Source organism: Prionailurus viverrinus, chromosome B2, assembly GCF_022837055.1.
Source record: "Prionailurus viverrinus isolate Anna chromosome B2, UM_Priviv_1.0, whole genome shotgun sequence".
NCBI lineage: Eukaryota > Metazoa > Chordata > Mammalia > Carnivora > Felidae > Prionailurus > Prionailurus viverrinus.
Window position 1 is genome coordinate 125,466,366 of NC_062565.1, and position 18,901 is coordinate 125,485,266.

The window sequence follows — 18,901 nt, forward strand, 5'->3', positions numbered from 1 at the left end:
ACAGTAGGAACACAAAGCACCCACAAGGAGCCCTTCATACTCCTGTGTGCAACCTCACTCGCTATTCCTTCATCATGTGTTTGCCTCGTATGAAGCACAAAGGCCAGCTGACAAATCATTACTGTAAATCAAAAGGCTATAAGTCACAGGAAGAGAGCCAAATGTCAACTGTGTGTCCTGACTGCTGGGAGATCAGAGAGTGAGCTTTAAAGGGGATTGTGGATTCCTGATTAGAACGCACTCTTCAGCACAAAAGTACTCGCTTGTCATCACATGCCATTCACTTGACTTTCTAAAATTTCCTAAGTTACCACGGAAACTAAGAGTCCATGAAATTGATAGATTCTTTAATAAAATGAAATGGCTGTTATGGGAATAGGTGGAGACAAATACGTTGAAGCTGCAGAAGTCATACCCTGCAACAACTCCACACCTGCATTCAATTAAAAATCCTAAACCTCAAGCTATCATTAGATCATCATGATTTCAACTACTCTGGAAATTACACTAGGCTAGCATACACCCTCCTCCCATAATACTAAATTCTGGCTCTTCATGGTTATACTTTTTTTTTTTTTTTGAGCAAACACATTTTTTTAACAAACAGCATCACAAGAGCTCATAACTCATTTCATCTAAAATTACTTTTCAGAACTATCCGAATTCATTTCACTCTTGCAGAGCTCTTTAGAAATCCACTGCAACTAGACAGATACTCTCTATAGCAAGAACGAATTGAATTCTTAGGGAGAGGAAAATGTGATGTCCTGGTTTGTTCTTACCCCCTTGCTTTCATCAAATGTGTAAAAACCATAGAAACAAACATACCAAGCTCAAAGTTTAGTATCAAAGACGTTGCTGGTTTTTAAGGTGTCAAATCAGAGTTAAAACTGTAAAAGTGCAAACTACAGAATCCATGCCTCTAACTCATTAATAGGCTTTGTGGACAAAGGAGAAATCAGCAAAGTGAGTAAAGCCAGGATCACTTAATGTCCCAAAATTGAAAAGCTGTCAAGAATTTTCCATCAACGGAATGACATACGCTGAAAGATACGAACAAAAGAGTCTACCCCAGTTCCAAGGAAATTAATTTTAACTCTTCCAGTCCAACAATCTCATAGACAAACACACTCTCTAATGTCTAAACTAATTACACGAAGGCAAGAGTCGGAACAAAAATAGAGTTTGAAGGAAAAACACTTGCCTAAAAAGAGAAAACACTCCCTAACTAATCAGGGAATCTCTACATATACTCATATGTTCACCATCTTACGGTACTTAGGAAGCACTATCATCTATACATAGCTAGAACAAGAAGCATGCTCTACAGTAAAATTAAATCCATTCCTGAATTCACACATTAAAGCTTAAAGGAAGAGAATCGATTCCCTCTTTCCATTCATGCTGATCCCTTACATGGGCAACTTATCTCATGAAAACTTCTCTGACAGAACTCATGCTAACAACTGTAAGCCATTCCTACTTTCATTAAGTTTCCTTAACACTAAACTTGTAACTACTTTGGCTATGACAAACCGCATACAAAACACATCCAAACAGAGAAATATCCTTTCTGTCTAAAATAAAATTCCATCTCCCCAGCAGGAGGTCTTTCTTCCTGTTTGCAACAACAACAACAAAAAAGAACAATGACTTTTTCGCTCTCAGACTTACAAACTCTCTCAAGCTTTGATTTTAATAGTGCTAGCACTGTGACTTAGACTCTGATGCTAGATGACAGTTTTTCCTAACTAAAATTTACCCACCAAATGGGCCCAAAGCCCCCTCACCTTTCAGGCAGAACATTCTGAAGCAGTTCCATGGAGGGGCTGGTGCTCTACAGTCCCATGTAGCCTGCAGTGCGAGGCACAGCTGTCTCCCAGCCCACCTCCCCACATTCACTGCCAGAGAGCAGGGCAGTCAGCCAGCAACTGTGATTACAGGAAGCCACTGCCCAATCCCCGGCTTTCTGGGCTGAGCTGCTGACACCTCCCTATCTTTCATACGCTGTTTCACACCATGGAATCAGCCAGGATCATCTTGGAAAGTGAAGGGAGCTGGGACTGTTCACATAGTGCAGCGCAGAACTGCATAAGGGCAAGCCCATTTGTTTGTCTTATCAGCAGTTTTGTTTTTTTTTTTTCCATTGCACCAGATGCAGGACCTCACGTGATCAACAACACAAAAAGGAAATCACTTGACTTGGTTTCATTTCACTCTTTGCTATTAATTATGACAACTACTCTGACTTTGTTATTCCTACGTTACTCATACACTTGTTTTCTTTCTGGTGTGAACAACTCACATGCTGGTACATATTTAGCACTAAACATTATGATGTGAAACTCTGCACACAGCTGTCTGAGTCTATATAAATGGGTGGATATATGTGAAGCACTCACAACAGTGTCGAACAAATAGTAAGCGCTAAGGACATGTTGACTATCATTACTATTGCGACTACTGCTAATAATAAACTAGAGTGTTAGGATACAAATCTGAAGCGCGTTACCTTTCCGCGGCATTGCCAATTTTTGGATGAGGAAACAAAGATCGGTGCACGTTAGCTGGCATCAGAGGATGTGAATTTCTAACTCTGCTGCAGCCACAATCCACTTGCTAAATTTCTCCTCCTCCGCCGAAAAGCTAGATTCGCTCTGGTGAGTTCAAGATTACCGTAAACTCTTTTAACACAGGTTCAAAGTGGAAGAAGGAATTTTATTGCATATCTAAAGAGAAACAGCCTACACAGGCGGCCTCAGGAGTACCCTGCTTGAAAGTGCTGTCTGAACTGTGAGTGCCCTCCAGACGCTCAGTGACTTTTGAGTCCCCTGGTCACCGGAAGTGGCCATTGTTTGCAAGACCCGTTGCTGTGTGCAGGTCTTCCTTTTGACTCCACGGGATGCAGGAAACTGACTCACAGAACTAATCTGTCTGTCTGTGTCCTGGGGTGCTAGCTGCAGCCCCTGGGACATGGTGTGGATGCTCCGTGTCTTTTGGTTTTCAACATACGGTTCAGCATACCCTCATTTGGTTTCTACTCCTTGTCTTCACGTATTACCAGCAGTGTCTGGTTAATAAGTTCCCTGTGATGAGGAAGCCAGTGCACTAGTTGCTTTGACCACCAAGACATGGGAGAGGACCCTCGCCAGAAGCTGCTGGGTCGAAAAACATCTGCATGTGGAATGACAGACAGTGGAATTAACTCTTAGAACAGAGCCGGAACCTTATCACTCATCTCATCTGATAGACTGCTTCAGAGATGAGGTGATTTACCCAACTAACCAGCAGCTGTGTCAAGATCAAAGTCAAGCCACCTGACTTAGCCTTGTCCATCTCACTATGTGACACCCCCTCCACACACCCCCCCTCCCCCCACAGACGGGCAGAGTCATTCCTGGTCTTTTCCTATTTTGAGTGGTCTCCCATGCAATTTACCAATTGCAAAGGTATTCCTCAAAGTGTTCTTTGGGGTTAGTCACCTTTTTAAGTTGCACACAGAGAAATTCTGCATGTTGGAGAATTCAGATTTCTGAACATAGATGAGTGCAAAGAGTTTTGGGTGGTTGTATGCTTTTACCAGCACTCTGAGTACTTACAGTCAAACCTTTTAATATAGAGATGACTTTATATGCTAGAAAGAATACTGAATCGGAAAGCAAAGAGAACTCGATCACAGCCACATCTGTAGCATTATCGAACTGTCCCTACAGCAGTTCATAGAGTTATAAATGTGTGCACTGAAGGTGGGGACTAAATTAACTGTAAAATTCAATCCTAGCCTACCCCGTTAATTTTTCACTGTGACATATATAAATATAGATATGTATATGAATATAATATATAAGTGTTTTATTAGGCGCATGATGTCAGGAAAAGAGACAAGCTTTGCCTTCTCATGGTTTAGTGGAAGAGGTAGGCAGATGAATAAACAACTAACATAATCTAGTAAGTTATATAACAGAAGAATACACAAAGTTAATGATGATCAATGATAGCTTCTTGCCTATTACCTCCTAACTAAGCTACGCTAGTTTACCAGGTTAAAACATCTATAATTGAATGTAATTGGGTTGAATAGTGTCCCCTCCAACATTCCTATCTACCCAGAGCCTCAGGATGTGACCTTATTTGGCAATAAAGTCTTTGTAGATGTACTTAAGGTAAGGGTCAAGGTGAGCTAATACAGGGTTAGGGTGGTGGTAAGGACAATAAGACTATCTTTAAAAGGGACAGAAAAGACACAGACACACAGAGGAGGAGATAAAGACCACAAGAATGGAGCTACGTATCCACAAGACAAGTACTGTTTGGAGCCATCTGAAGCTGAAAGAGGAGGGAAGGATTCTCCCCGAGAGCCTCTGGAGGGAGCATAGATGGCCCTGTGGACATCTTGATTTAGGACTTCTGGCCTCCTGCACTGGGAGAGAATACATTTCAGTCATCTCAAGCCACCCATTGGTTGTAATTCGTCACAGCAGTTAGCTAAGTAAGCATCGTGTGTGAAGGGAGACACTTTTTTCTCTTTTTAAGCTAACTTTAATTCATAATCACCTGGGCTTAAAACCTGTTTCTTCCATACCATTGTGGCTAAATTCTTACTGAAGAAAAAAAAAAAAAAATCTTCCTAGAACATTCCTAAGCAGCATAAATACCATCTTCTATTGAATTAGTGAAATCATGGGTACCACCATCTGAAAAGGTCACAGCATTAAACTCAAGCAGTGAAAATGGAATCAGCTTTTATTGACATCAAACATAAAACTACATATAAATATTTTTTCAATCACTTGTTTTCACCATCAAACAATTGCGACTATGTGTGAGAAACAAAACATGAAAGGGCACACTGTTCGATCTAGGGGGAAAAAAAATATGAAGTTCCCATGAAAATTATTATGATCTGTCACCAGCGAGGACTGCTACTGAGACCGAAATGCATACCTAGGAAGCCTGCGTGAGGCGAGCAGGCCTGGGATGATGCATGCTTGCAGAATTCACCGCCCTTTGGACAGGACACAGGTGCCTTTGCCAGCCATGACCTTAGAGCACAACCACTTGATTCCCTCGTAGGATTACAACATCCAGCATTGTGTTAACGTTGAACATTAGCGTCTCTGCCAGAGGGAGTGGTAACCACACACACAGCCAAAAGCTTACAGATATTTATAGCTCCCAAACCGGCACTATGAAACTTGTGTGCTAAAAACATTTTTGTCGTTTCAGTAAAATAGTGAAGATATCAGTAAATTAGGAATTGAATTTACATGAGACACAGAATTAGCGAAATCTAGAAAGGCTCAAGATTCTACTTGTTCCTGGCAAAACACGTGACAAAATTATACAAGAACAGCAGGCAAACCAGTATTTTCTTTCTACGCATCTTGGCTCTTACTCCTGCCAAAAGGGGTCAGACGGCGATGAAAAATGCCTTCTTTGTACCCATCCCAGGGTTTGTTTTGCATCAACTAGAAACGTATTCCACCAGGTAAGGCTTGTTTTCATACCTATATCTCTGGGCGCTCATCTCAGTGCTTTGAAAGTCAGAGGAGGTTAAAGACATACTGCCAAACATCATTTTCCATTTTCCCCTATATTACAAGAGACTGAGGATGCCGAAACCCTCTGATACTTTTGAGATCAGAATGACCAGAGGAGGAGCCCCTCTGGTGGCCAAGGCTGAGTGGCACCACCGGAACATCTTACACTAAAGGTTTAGTCATTGCCAGCTCCCCAACGGTTCTATGGTACTTCTGTTTTTACCAACATTCTGAGTTTTTCTATATATTTATTACTCCCACAGGCCCAAGAGAAAGATGAAAAAATATTAGAGCACCGTGTCTTTAAATTGGCTAACTTCACCTTTTCCCCAGCTCGTTCCCATGGTCTAGTGTGCCAGTCTGGCCACTTCTATAGCAGTGCTAGTTCATCGTGCGGAAACCTGGACACAGGTCTTTGTTCTAGACACTTCCTCCACCTATCATCATCGCACCCTGTCTCCTGTTTGATTTTTCTGTACTCTGGAGGCAGAGCTGACCTACTTAATCCAGGGGCAACCATTCTCTGAGATGTCTGAATCCTGGCTCATTAAAAAGACAGGTTACTTCGTGCTGGACCCAAATCAGCTACAGAAGGCCAAGGAAACTGGCAGATGCTTCCCGAGAGTTCTTCAGTGGCTTCTGGCCTCAGGCAGGCTCATGCAGGTCACTATCTCTCCTCTAGGAATCATGAGAGTTCTGCTCTAATTGGCCATTTTAAAATATGTTTTCCTGAGCCAGGGTTATTTCGATGTTTTTCCCTTCAAAGCTGAGTCTGGACTTCGTGACGTCACAGCCAAGAAAGCAGCCCTCATTCGGCTCTTTCCCGCGAACTCCCGTCTCTAATCTCATTCATGCCACCCTGGCTCTAATAGCCAAATGACTTGATTTTCTTTTTTTAAGAACTCTTGGGTCCCTCTGGTTCTATTTTCCCAGGGAATGTAATAATGAGTCTGCAAGCTGACCTGAGCCCTTAGATGATTTCACATCCTTTCCTGGTCTCCCTTACGCGTGCAGATTTGCCGCGACTCCGTTGCTGTCCATTGGCCTCCGGTCTGGAAGTCCACCCACCCACCCCACTGTGTCCACCTTAGGGACACAGTGCACCTCGTCAGCAACAGCAGCAGGAAGGAGTCTTTCCCGTGCAACCTTGCTCCATCCATCCTACCTGATGTAGCTTCCAAGGGTACCACCCATGGCTGAGATGTTTCTTCAAGCTACAACACTCCTTGATGCCTTATAATCGTTTATTTCTTCTTTCTAAATCTGACCTCTTCATTCACCTTCATACTAACTACCTCTCTCCGAAAGAGCTTCATCTGCTCTATTCTCTCCTTTAGGAAAATGATGATGATGATGATGATTCCACTTATGTGAAAAATACAAGGTATGGATAAACCCCGTGCTCCTCATCTAGCAGTAAAGTAAAAGGGTTGACACTTGGGAGTCCATTCTTTTCCCCAAATTTTCTGGTCATATCCCCGCTCAGGGGCCCTGTCGGCAGGCTTTGTGCATACTTCGTATGGTCTCATACCTCCACTGTCTTTGATCAGGCCATCATTTCCTTCATCTAAAATGCAGCCCCGGGGCGCCTGGGTGGCTCAGTCGGTTAAGCGGCCAACTTTGGCTCAGGTCGTGATCTCGCGGTCCGTGGGTTCAAGCCCCGCGTCGGGCTCTGTGCTGACAGCTCAGAGCCTGGAGCCTGTTTCGGATTCTGTGTCTCCCTCTCTCTGACCCTCCCCCGTTCATGCTCTGTCTCTCTCTGTCTCAAAAATAAATAAACGTTAAAAAAAAAAAATTTAAACGCAGCCCCCTCTTCCACAGCCTGTTTTTCACTTCCCTGAAGCCTCCTTTGATCATGCTCCTCTCCTCCAGCAGAATCAATCTCTCTTTGCACTAAGTCATCAGGGCACTTTATCTATGCAGCTATCATAGTGTCTCAATTCCACCTGCCCACCTAAAATGAAAGGTCCTCAAAGCAGAGACTTGCTCATTTTCACTTAATCCGTAATGCCCTGTGGGATACCTGAAACAGAATAAGTGATCAACGTTCGTAGCATAAATCAAAATTATTATCACGTTAATATTTTGTCCAAAAGCAAAATGTTAGTGGAAAGTGTATAAAACTTAGATGAGATATATATCCTGTAGCATAATGATTCCTATGAGACATCATTAAAAAATTTAACATAGTCCTTAAAATTAAATTGATACTGGGGCGCCTGGGTGGCTCAGTCGGTTGAGCATCTGACTTTGGCTCAGGTCATGATCTCATAGTTCGTGAGTTCGAGCACCGTGTTGGGCTCTGTGCTGACAGCTCAGGGCCTGGAGCCTGCTTCGGATTCTGTGGCTCCCTCTCTCTCTGCTCCTGCCCTGCTCACACTCTGTCTCTCTCTCAAAAACAAGTAAAGATTAAAAAAATATTTAAAAAATTAAATAGATACTATTTTCCCTACATATAACTATATTGAAACTCATTATTAAATAATAGTTACTGATCATTAATAGTTAAATCTATGGTGGAATTTTTATAAAATCATCATTTCTTTAATAGTCTATCACAGTATACACAAATATCAAATCATTATGTTGTATACCTAAAACTAATGCTATATGTCAATTACGTCTCAATAAAAATTTTAAAAAAACAAAAAAGACTAATAGTCTAAAGAGGCCTCTTTTTTTTTTTATTTAATGTTTACTTATTTTTGAGAGAGAGAGAGCACGAGCGTGGGAGGGGCAGAGAGAGAGAGGGAGACACAGAATCCGAAGCAGGCTCCAGGCTCTGAGCTGTCAGCACATAGCCCGACGGGGGGCTCGAACTCACAGACCGCGAGATCGTGACCTGAGCTGAAGTCAGACGTCCAACCAACTGAGCCACCCAGGGTGCCCCGCGGCCTCCTTTTCAAACCCACAAACAAAAAAAACATTCTCTCTCAAGACAGGTTCTCCAACAAACTCAGAAAGCAGTTTTTCCTATTCTCCTTCAGCCTAATTAAATGTTTGAAGGATGATGGAAGTGGAAAAGAAAAAAAAATATTTTTGAAAATATCCATACAAGAACATTGAAGTCAGTGTGTCCAGCTGGAGGGAGGATCCCAAAACGATGTCATAATAATGACCCCAAATCCCCTTTCTTAGTGAGCTTATTAGGAAACGTATTACAGGAGAAAAATAAAACCCCTAGAGTCTAAAATTAATTTTCGTAATGCTCTGCCATTACCAATATGCCTAATATGTGCATATTTTGAAGAGTCTAAGTTTAGAGCGCGTATAAATATCCTCATATCCTTTCCTACCACATAGTTCGTCAATGTGAGACTCCCAAAATACACATATCGATGAAAACCCCTCTAAAAACAAAAAGCAAACAAACGAAAACCCTAAAAAGAGGGAGGTCAGTTGTATCCTTTTCCCCTAAGCATCTGAGTAATCTGAGGAAGTTACAACAATCACCAACCGCCAGCCACAGAAACAGGTGTAACTCTTCCACTCGCGAAATTACCCTCCTAAATCAGCCTGGAGAAGTCAGTCTACAAATCAGAATTACTCAAGATCATGAACCAGCCAAACAAGAGGAACACGAGTTCTGCCACAATTTCCTTGTTAATAAAACATAAGCCCATAACCATAGAGAGTAACTGGGCTGTCGTTACCTTTAATCATCAAGTAAACAGATAAAAACTAAAAGGAAGATGTGTCAAGTTAAAATGTCTAGGCTCCTGATAATTTCTGCACAGATAACGAAATACTCTAATATTGAAGTTCACTTAAGACTTACAAATTTAAAATACTTTATTTTGAAGCCCACTGTGTATCTGAAAAACTCAAAGTTCTGTAATGAACTAGAAGATTTCCATAAAAAGGTAGTTTATTTCTGAACTCACGTTCTCCAACTTTTGACCCACTTAAACCTTGGTGACAAGGCTTAAAGGAAGGGGCTAATCACTTCCCTTTCAACCGCCAAGAACTTCTGAGCGGTCAGGCAGTTTGAAACTTCAGGAATAGCCAAGTTATTTCGGGACCCATAGGATTTACAACAGTAATGGTTTGAGGAAACCACACGATTTAGGCTCCTTCAAGTCCTTTCCCTGTCCTTAGAGGAGTCTAAAAATAAGCAAGAAAATGATTTTCAAATCGGCAGACCAATTTCAGGGTGGCGGTGCATGATAATCACAGAGTTACAAGATCCGCAGAGAACAGAGCAAACCACAGAAACAGCTCTTTTCTGATCCTCCTCTTTGATCATGCTAAACAGCCTTTTCCGTTTTTTGTTTTTGTTTTACCTCTTTCTCTTTTCCTCCTTCCTCCTTCATTCCCTCCTTGCCAGTGTGTCCCTCTCCCTCTCTCTCCCTCCCTTCTTTGCTTGACATCAGTAAAGTTAAGCCCTACCAGAAGTCACCTACGATTCTGTTGATGGTAATGGCTGGCATTTGTGTTCTATTTTTATTTCACGCACCTCTGCAAACTCAGCTATTAATGATAATAAATCCACAGCCCCTCAAGAGGAAAAAAAAGTTGTATGTCAGAAATAGAATACTACATTTAAAGTTTGAAAAAGCACTTATTTTCAGGCAGATGTGCTTCTGACAGCTCTATTAAGTGATTCGACTTTCTCTGAGCACTTCACTTCATGCAAAAGAAAGGCTACAGCCCAGGGCCCTTGGGGTTTTCCGTTTGTCTTTTGTGGGGTTTTGGGGGGGGCTGGGAGGCTGGGGGGGGGGGTTGAGTTTGGTTTGGTTTTTTTCCTTCAATTCTTTGAAAGCCGAATGAATTTTATTTTTGTGAGTAGAATAAAAGTGACACCAGAGACCCCGTTTTCAGATGTCTTTTCCATCCTTCACAAGTTGCTCATTTGCTGCATATCCATTTAAGAAAACTTTCTGTGGGATACATTGAAGGAAAAGCTTCCCAAAAGTGTTCTGGAAGGTCAGCAAAGGAATCTGCTGCTTGACCTTCCCAGAGGGGTCAGGAAGGTCAAAATTAAAGAAAAGACAGGAACACAATCTGAAAACCACTGAAGAGAGGAGAAAGGGCTCCACCGGCCCCTAACAGGTTAGTCTTGTTTTGTGAAGGTAACTCTACTTGGATCCTTCATAGCTCCAATTCAGAGACTATATACAAATATTTACTAAAATGCTCTTAAATGACACTGAGAGAGGAAACCATGTGGTCACTGCCTCTAAACAATTGCCCCAGCTGGCTTTTCTAATCAGGTATTCACAAAACAGACTTATTCGAAATGTCACTTTATCTGAAAAGAAAAACATCTTTATAATTATTATCTCTGAGACTTTTACAACCAAAACACAGCATAACTCTATTGGGTATCCAGAGCTTTTGATATCAGGAGTGAGCCTCTTTTATTAATTCTCTAATGTTTGGAAAATGAGAGAAAGGCTAACAGTGCTTCTTGAAATTGTTACTTTTCTCTGAGCCTCGTTTCTTGAGTCACAGGGGAAAAAAAAACATTTGCTTTTTAAACTCTACTTTCAACTTACTCAAATTGCATCTCAACATTTTTGGAGCTCTCCTATATATTCAATGAGCTACTACTGTGGGCCTAGGGTGCAAAATGAGGACTGCAACATTTCAACATAGACTATTCAAAGATCATGTTAATTCTGGGTATTTGGGATATTACTGGTTTATTAAGAAATTCACAGAGGACGCCTGGGTGGCTCAGTGGGTTGGGCATCCGACTTCAGTTCAGGTCATGATCTCATGGTTCTTGAGTTCGAGTCCCATATTGGTCTCTGGGCTGACAGCGTGAAGCCTGCTTGGGATCCTCTGTCTGTCTCTCTCTCTCTCTCTCTCTCTCTCTCTCTCTCTCTCTCTGCCCCCCCCCGCCCCTCCCCTGCTTGTGCACATGTACTCACTCTCTCTATCTCTCTAAAAAATAAATAAACATGACGGGGCGCCTGGGTGGCTCAGTCAGTTGGGCGCCCGACTTCGGCTCGGGTCATGATCTCGCGGTCCGTGAGTTCGAGCCCCGCGTCGGGCTCTGTGCTGACAGCTCAGAGCCTGGAGCCTGTTTCAGATTCTGTGTCTCCCTCTCTCTCTGACCTTCCCCTGTTCATGCTCTGTCTCTCTGTCTCAAAAATGAATAAATGTTAAAAAAAAATTTTTTTTTAATAAAAATAAATAAATAAACATGAAAAAAATTTAAAAAAAAAAGAAATTCAGGGGCACCTGGGTGGCTCAGTCGGTTAGGCATCCGACTTTGGCTCAGGTCTTGATCTTACGGTTCGTGAGTTCTAGCCCCGCATTGGCTCTGTGCTGACAGCTTGGAGCCTGCAGCCTGCTTCAGATTCTGTGTCTCCCTCTCTCTGTGACCCTCCCCTACCCACACCCCCTCTCTCTCTTTCTCAAAAACAAACATGAAAGAAAGAAAGAAAGGAAGAAAGAAAGAAAGAAAGAAAGGAAGGAAGGAAGGAAGGAAGAAATTCGCAGAAAAGACAGAGTCAGACCAGTTTTTTCAGTCCCAGTTTACATCATTCCCATTTGTGTTAATGAGGATCAAATGTCACTTAAAGTGTTTGACTAAAAATACTCAGTGGAGAAGAAGTGGTTTCAGTCACAGGAATACGGTCTCATCTTCAGTATCTTTTTTAATTTTTTTGAAGCAGATGATGTGAAGATATGGAATTGACGATATGGGGAGGCAATTTTAACCATATGAAACACACGAGCATATACCTGGTGTCCAAATATCAGCGGAACGAAGAGAGGGGAGGGAGAGGAGAGGGAGAACATAACACGTTATTAGAGAAAGTGGCTGATGGTGAAACCAAAGCTTAAAAGCGGCAAAGCTACACTTGTTTATTACGTGAAACAGTGCGGTGATCCTCGTTGAAAACTCACAGTGGTTTTACAGAAGTGTTTAAAATCTAGCATTTACAAAAAGAACCGGGATGGCCTAAGTCACAATTTCATAACATTCATGCAAACACGTGCTTCATTCAACTGTCCTGAGAAGAAAAGCCAACAAAAGATAAACATGGAAAAAACTTATTTACCTATTACAGTTACATCCTACTTATCAAGAGATCACTTTTCTGACAAACTCACCCACTCAACATCCGGTCAAGAAGTCAAGAAGCCAAAATGGTCTCTGACCAGAGAGCATCACTCACGGGATTATGGCTCAAGATCTTATTATAATTTTTTCACCAGCCCTGTTGCAATAAATCGGATCGCCCCGACCCTCCACACAGGGTAACAAATTAGAAATACCAAGTCAGAGCGTGGTGAGGACAAGAGGCAGGCACAACTACACGGGGAAAGAGAGCTGACAGCCTTCCAGCAGAGGTGGCACAAGCAGCAGGCAGTGGAGACCCCTTTGTGCCAAGGCAAAGATCTTACTCATCTCAGCATCCACCAGGGAGCATCACCAGGTTCTTACCCATTCAGTGACGATTCACAGGGACGCCCGAAGCCTCAAAGCAAGGTTCAACTGTGCCGTGGGGATTGAGCAGAGACACTGCACGGTGTCATGGAAAGAGTGTGACCATGTCACAAGAAGTGGACTCAGACCCAATCTATACATTATCTATATGGCATCAGGTAAGTCACTTCGTCTTTCAGAGACTGTTTTCTTGCCACCAAAGAGGATAATGTCACCTCTTCTGCCCATCTCACAGGACTGTCATAACAATGGAATGAGACCATACACGTCTGAATACCGTGTCAACCATAACCTGCAAAGAGACTCTATCTGCAGAGTATGCTTTAGAACAACATTCATAAGAAAATATTGCTAATTCTGAAAGATGAGGGGCACCTGGGTGGCTCAGTCGGTCGAGCGTCTGACTCTTTGATTTCGACTGAGGTCGTGATCTCACAATTCGTGGGATTGAGCCCCGCACTGGGCTCTGTGCTGTCAGTGTGGAGCCTGCTTGGGATTTCTCTCCCTCCCTGCCCCTCCACCACTCATACTCTCTCTCTCTCTCAAAATAAATAAATAAACATTTAAAAAATTAAAAAATAAAAAATAAGATCCTGAAAGATGAATGAGGCAGGCTTCTATTATATGAAAACACAAATAAATAAAAGGCATATTCCTCTAACATTTTATATCAGCTAACATGTAGTCCATATTAGAAAAGTATCTCTAACCAATTACCAGTTGTTGTTTTCTGTTGTTGTTTTTTTCTTTTTCTACAATAACCTTATGTTTCAAAGGAAATGAGTTCTCCCTCCAATTAGACATCAGATATCTGACACATACAGGCCAGAGTCCAACAATTGGAAAGGGAACTTAAATGGACGCAACTTCTCAACTGATTTTCCTCTAAGGGGGACAGACAGTAGGCCAGTAAGCATAATGATAGAAAAATCCCCAGAACAAGGCAGAAATTCTTCAGACATTGCTATTCATGAGCTTTCCCCTGGGTCGGTTAGCAGGTGCACATAATCTGCCGAACGCAAGCTCTGTGACACTGTGCTCCATCAGGCAACAAGGGTTACACTGGAAATTACTCAATCCCGCCTAATTTTTAAGCATTTCCCCTTATGGGAGAGGGGCCCAGAGGTCAACCTAGAAGAGAACTTGCCATGGGGAACGCTTACATGCTCATGACTGTAAGTCAGTCCTCAGAGCAGATGATTGCTGAGACGCACCACAAATCTACATTGCATCTCAAGACACTTCAGAGGTGCGAGACCCTTCTACAAGATTGAAATGACCATGGATTATTCACAGAAACGCCATCCTAGTTTGTCACTCTTAAACATTGTGAAGGAGTGACCTGGTACACAAGAATATTAAGAACCTACCCAAGGAAGTGAAGTCTACTGAAAGCAGTGCTCTACCCATTGAAGGCTATGATATAATAAGGGAGTCACAACATCACTTCGGTAGGTGAGGACTGACGTTTTCTGCCTAATAAAACAATAAGGGGCACCTGGGTGGCTCAGTCGGTTAAGTTTCTGACTCTTGATTTCAGCTCAGGTCATAATCTCAAGGTTTGTGAGTTCGAGCCCCAAGTTGGGCCCTGCACCGTTAGGATTCTTTCTCTCTCTCTCTCTCTCTCTCTCTCTCTCTCTCTCTCTCTCCCCCTCCCTCCCTCCCTCCCTCCCTCTCTCTCCCTGCCCTTCCCCTGCTTGTGTGCTCTCTCTCTCTCTCTAAATGAATTAATAAAGTTAAAAAAAAAAGAATAAAACAGAAGAGAAAATTGTTGCATGGAGTCATGTGACAATGAAGTAGCTTCACAAAACTTCTGCTTCATTTTGTGTGTGTGTGTGTGTGTGTGTGTGTGTGTGTTCAGTTGACTCTTGAATAACATGGGAGCTAGGCGCACCAACTCCTTCCCTCGTTCCCCATTCTGCACAGTTGAAAATCTGTGTGTAACTTTTGAATTCCCCAATAACTTAACTACTAAACAGCCTACTGTTGACTGGAAGACTTAACGACATAAAGTCGATTAACCCCTATATTTCATATGTTGTATGTATTATACGCTATATTCTTACATCATAGTAAGCTAGAAAAAAAGAAAATATTATTAAGAAAAACATAAGTAAGAGAAAATACATTTACAGTACTGTACTGTAACTATTGGGGAAAAATCCATGTATAAGAGGGTCCATGCAATTCAAACCCATGTCGTTCAAGGGTCAAATGTATACACAATGTGTGGACTATAAACCAATCTAAAGTGTACTTATTATTGTGGACACGGGCAAAATTTTGAGAGTCATTGACAAAAAGTCAACTATAGGGGCGCCTGGGTGGTTCAGTCGGTTAAGCATCCGACTTCAGCTCAGGTCATTATCTTGCCATTTGTGGGTTCAAGCCCCACATCGCACTCTGTGCTGACAGCTCAGAGCCTGGAGCCTGCTTCGGGTTCTGTGTCTCCCTCTCTCTCGGCCCCTCCCCCGCTCGTGCTCTGTCTCTCTCTCAAAAAAATAAGTAAAATAAAATAAAGCATTAAAAAAATTAAAATAAAAAAATTAAAAGTCAACTGGGGGCACCTGGGTGGCTCGGTCGGTTGAGGGTCCGACTTCGGCTCAGGTCACGATCTCACAATTCGTCAGTTCCAGCCCTGCGTCGGGCTCTGTGCTGACAGCTCAGGGCCTGGAGCCTGCTTCGGATTCTGTGTCTCCCTCTCTCTCTGCTCCTCCCCTGCTCACACTCTGTCTCTCTCTCAAAAATAAATAAAGATTTAAAAAAAAAATTTTTTTTTTAAAGTCAACTGTAATTAAATTTTTCTGGCACTGAAAAACTCAAGACATTCATACTATAGTTCTACTGTAGAAGATTCTTTATTCCATCCCAAACAAGCATTTGTTATAGAGCAACCTGGCTCAACTTGCTCAGAAATTTGAGGAAATGTTACTAATTTGATTTCTGTTCTGACCTCTGTTAGTCGGAGTTGACGCAGAACCTTCAAGATCTCTAAAACTAGCTCTGTGACCTTTCCGTCGTTACAGTGACTTAAGCACCCAGGTCAAGTGGATAAACTAACACATACCCCAGTGCGTGGGATGTAACCAAGGTCTGATGATCCGAAGGAATGTTAACGGAGAAAAATCCCAACGTTGCCAGATTCAGAAAACATCAGTAGCCCATCAGAATGCCCCAAATGCAACCGGATGTCTCAAAGACTCCTTACAAATCAAACAGAAGTGGGATCCTTAGGACAGAACAACATTCAGGCATTCATACCTGAGGACAAATAATGGGACGGCCAGCTAAAAAGAAAAACGGTTAAAAGATATTTTTATAGCAGGAATAAAGGATATTGATTAACTCTGCAATAAAATTACTTTAAGGTAAAAGTCAAAGTTCCTTTCCCAGGAAGTCAAAGCACTCTAGGTACTTTCTGTTGGTGAAAAAAAAACTACGTAAATAAATAACTACTGGTCAAAATGACCACAGCGACCAAGCCAACACCAGCCACAACCACCCACCAAGACAAATTCACAAACTGTCTTTTGTATGCTTTGTAAAAGAATCCCCAACCAATCAAGACCGAAGCAGGACACGCCTGTGTTCAGGTAGGAATTCTGGTTTATCTCAAAATGTAATCCAGAAACACCCGACACCCAGTTTCTACTTTAGCTGAGGCGTTTCCAGTTACAAAGTAAACGAGAACCTTCGGGAATAGGGGCAAGGGAACCGTATCAACAGTAAAATATATTTACTCTTACTCTCTCTTTTAAAGTTTACTGAAAAGACAAAAATCGAGTGATACGGTTTATGGAAATCTCAACTGCTGGTGGCTTTCACTTGCAAATGGGCTTTTCTTCGAGAAGGATAAACATACATTGAACCCAAATCAGATAATTTACATGCGCCACTAAAATTATTTTAACCAGTGAATACATTAGCCTTTGTCCTTGTTCCACACCCTTTCAACCACACATACAAACTTTATTAAGCTGTATCTTGAAAACAACCTCAATATACTACAAGTGTACAAGTAGTTGTGCAAACAGCATATCCAGGAACTTGACCGAGTCCCAGCAGACTACCGTTACTTTACCGCTTTAGAAGACCGGATCAGAAAACTGTTAGCACAGGGAAGGCAGCATGGAGAAGTATGGAGACTCATTAGCTCCTCTTGCCTTATTATTTATCCCATCTCCTTCCCTCCTCCAGTCTACTGCCACCTTCTCCCATTATCTGCCACTCAGTCCCGCCCCCAACACACTCTTTTTCAAAAGTAGTAGGGCATGAAAATGGCACTTAATGAGTGCCTGCTCTAGGGAAGGCCCTGTGTGCAGGGTCATTCCAGGTTACTCACAATTCAAGCCATTTTCTCCTGGAATCTGAGAGAGGCTTGCTCCTCCATGGGGCTCTCCCAAGGCGTTGTTCTCTATCAAGCCTACCTGGCAATAGAAGCTCTCAAAACACAAGAATCCATAAGACAAACCCAGATCGTGGGAATGAGTCTAGCAAAGGGTAGTACTGGCTCAGGGGGAGCACTAGCTGGGAACACTGGCTAACAAATCCTTCAAGGGCGACTGTCTCAGACACCTGATAGGCAAGCGCCCACCATGCATCATATATATTTACGTAGCCAAAATATTGTGCAACTGGCATGGTGATGGGTTCCAGCAAGAACTAAATAAATAATTGCTGGTATAATGTCTCTGATGACTAGTCATTCATCGAATTTCAGCCATAAATGACAGAGAACAATCTGGGATGCCAAATTTGGTGGTACAGAAGAGAAAGGTTTACTAGAGCTGAAGAGGGGCAGACCACAGATCACTACAACCAGCTTCCAGCCTCCCAGCGTCACACACGCATGGCTCTGTATACAAACAATATGTATGCTGGTTATATGTTAGTTTTCCGATCACATTTATTAAGATAGTGGTCACCATAAATATCATCTTTAATTAGGAAGATTAGACACGCAATGTGAAGACTACCCACATTTTGTAAAGCGAGAAAACACATAACCATAACTACAAAAATCACTGATGCTATGCGACACCAACATAAGTCTTAAATCCTGGGACTTCCCTTAATAAAGAAAGCCTCACACGAAAATCTGTAGCTCCATAACTATCCATAACTCATGTGCCTATATAATTGCTTCCAAGTGCTCAGCACTTTGTCGCTTCTCAGGCTCTACGCCGCTCAAATCCATTCTGTGTGCCATAACCAAGCAGTTTCCCCTTAACATTGCCCGACCATATGTTCACACAACAAATACCTACTCTTGCAAAGTGCAAGACACTGGATAAGACAGAGAATAGACCTCAAGGAGCTTCAAATTCAGGTAAGGTATGACACACATGCCTAAAGAGTCTCACAGCAGAGCCTGTACCTTTGAACCCAAAGATACTGGGTCCAAGACCTCAAGATACCCCACGTGCTGTCAACATCCTTTCTCTTTCTGAAGAATTACACTCGATTCCCTGTCTCACCACCTCTGTTTCTCTGCCCGGTTTTCAGTACTCCCTAGTGACCCTTCCTTGCTTATCACGCTATTATCTGATACTTATGGTATCCAGACAATATTTATTAAATGAGTTTTCTCATGTAACGTGTTATTAATAGTGTCTAGCCATGGCAAGCCCTCATTAGATGCTTATAGGCAGTGGGACTGATCTACACATGACGTTCAATTGAGTATTTTAACCATTTCAGGATTTGACATCAAAACTGTGGTACCTAATACCTGAAGGATTATGTAACGGAGATGACAGCTTCCAGGTGGGTTGTCTGAGTTATACAAGTACTGTAAAAGCACTTATTTCTAGGGGTGGCTCAGTTGGTTAAGTGTCCAGCTTCAGCTCAGGTCATGATCTCATGGTTGGTGAGTTTGAGCCCCATACCAGGCTCTACACAGTCAGATTCACTTCCTTTTCCCTTGCCCGCCCTTCAAAAATAAATAAATAAACTT

The 18,901-nt window shown here is 42.3% G+C and overlaps 1 protein-coding gene across 11 annotated transcripts in view; it reads right to left on the reverse strand.

The window, feature by feature from the left end:
• NHSL1 (NHS like 1) overlaps positions 1-18,901 on the reverse strand; it is a 247,325-nt gene that overhangs the window by 109,306 nt on the left and 119,118 nt on the right. Inside the window, exon 1 of one of the 11 annotated variants that reach the window (XM_047860592.1) lies at positions 1,791-2,070. The exons of the other annotated variants lie outside the window; for them this stretch is intronic. Within the exon in view, the coding sequence (XP_047716548.1) occupies positions 1,791-1,806 (16 nt within the window). The 5' untranslated portion in view covers positions 1,807-2,070. Of the gene's footprint in view, positions 1-1,790; positions 2,071-18,901 lie in introns of those variants that run through there. 11 annotated transcript variants of the gene reach the window in all.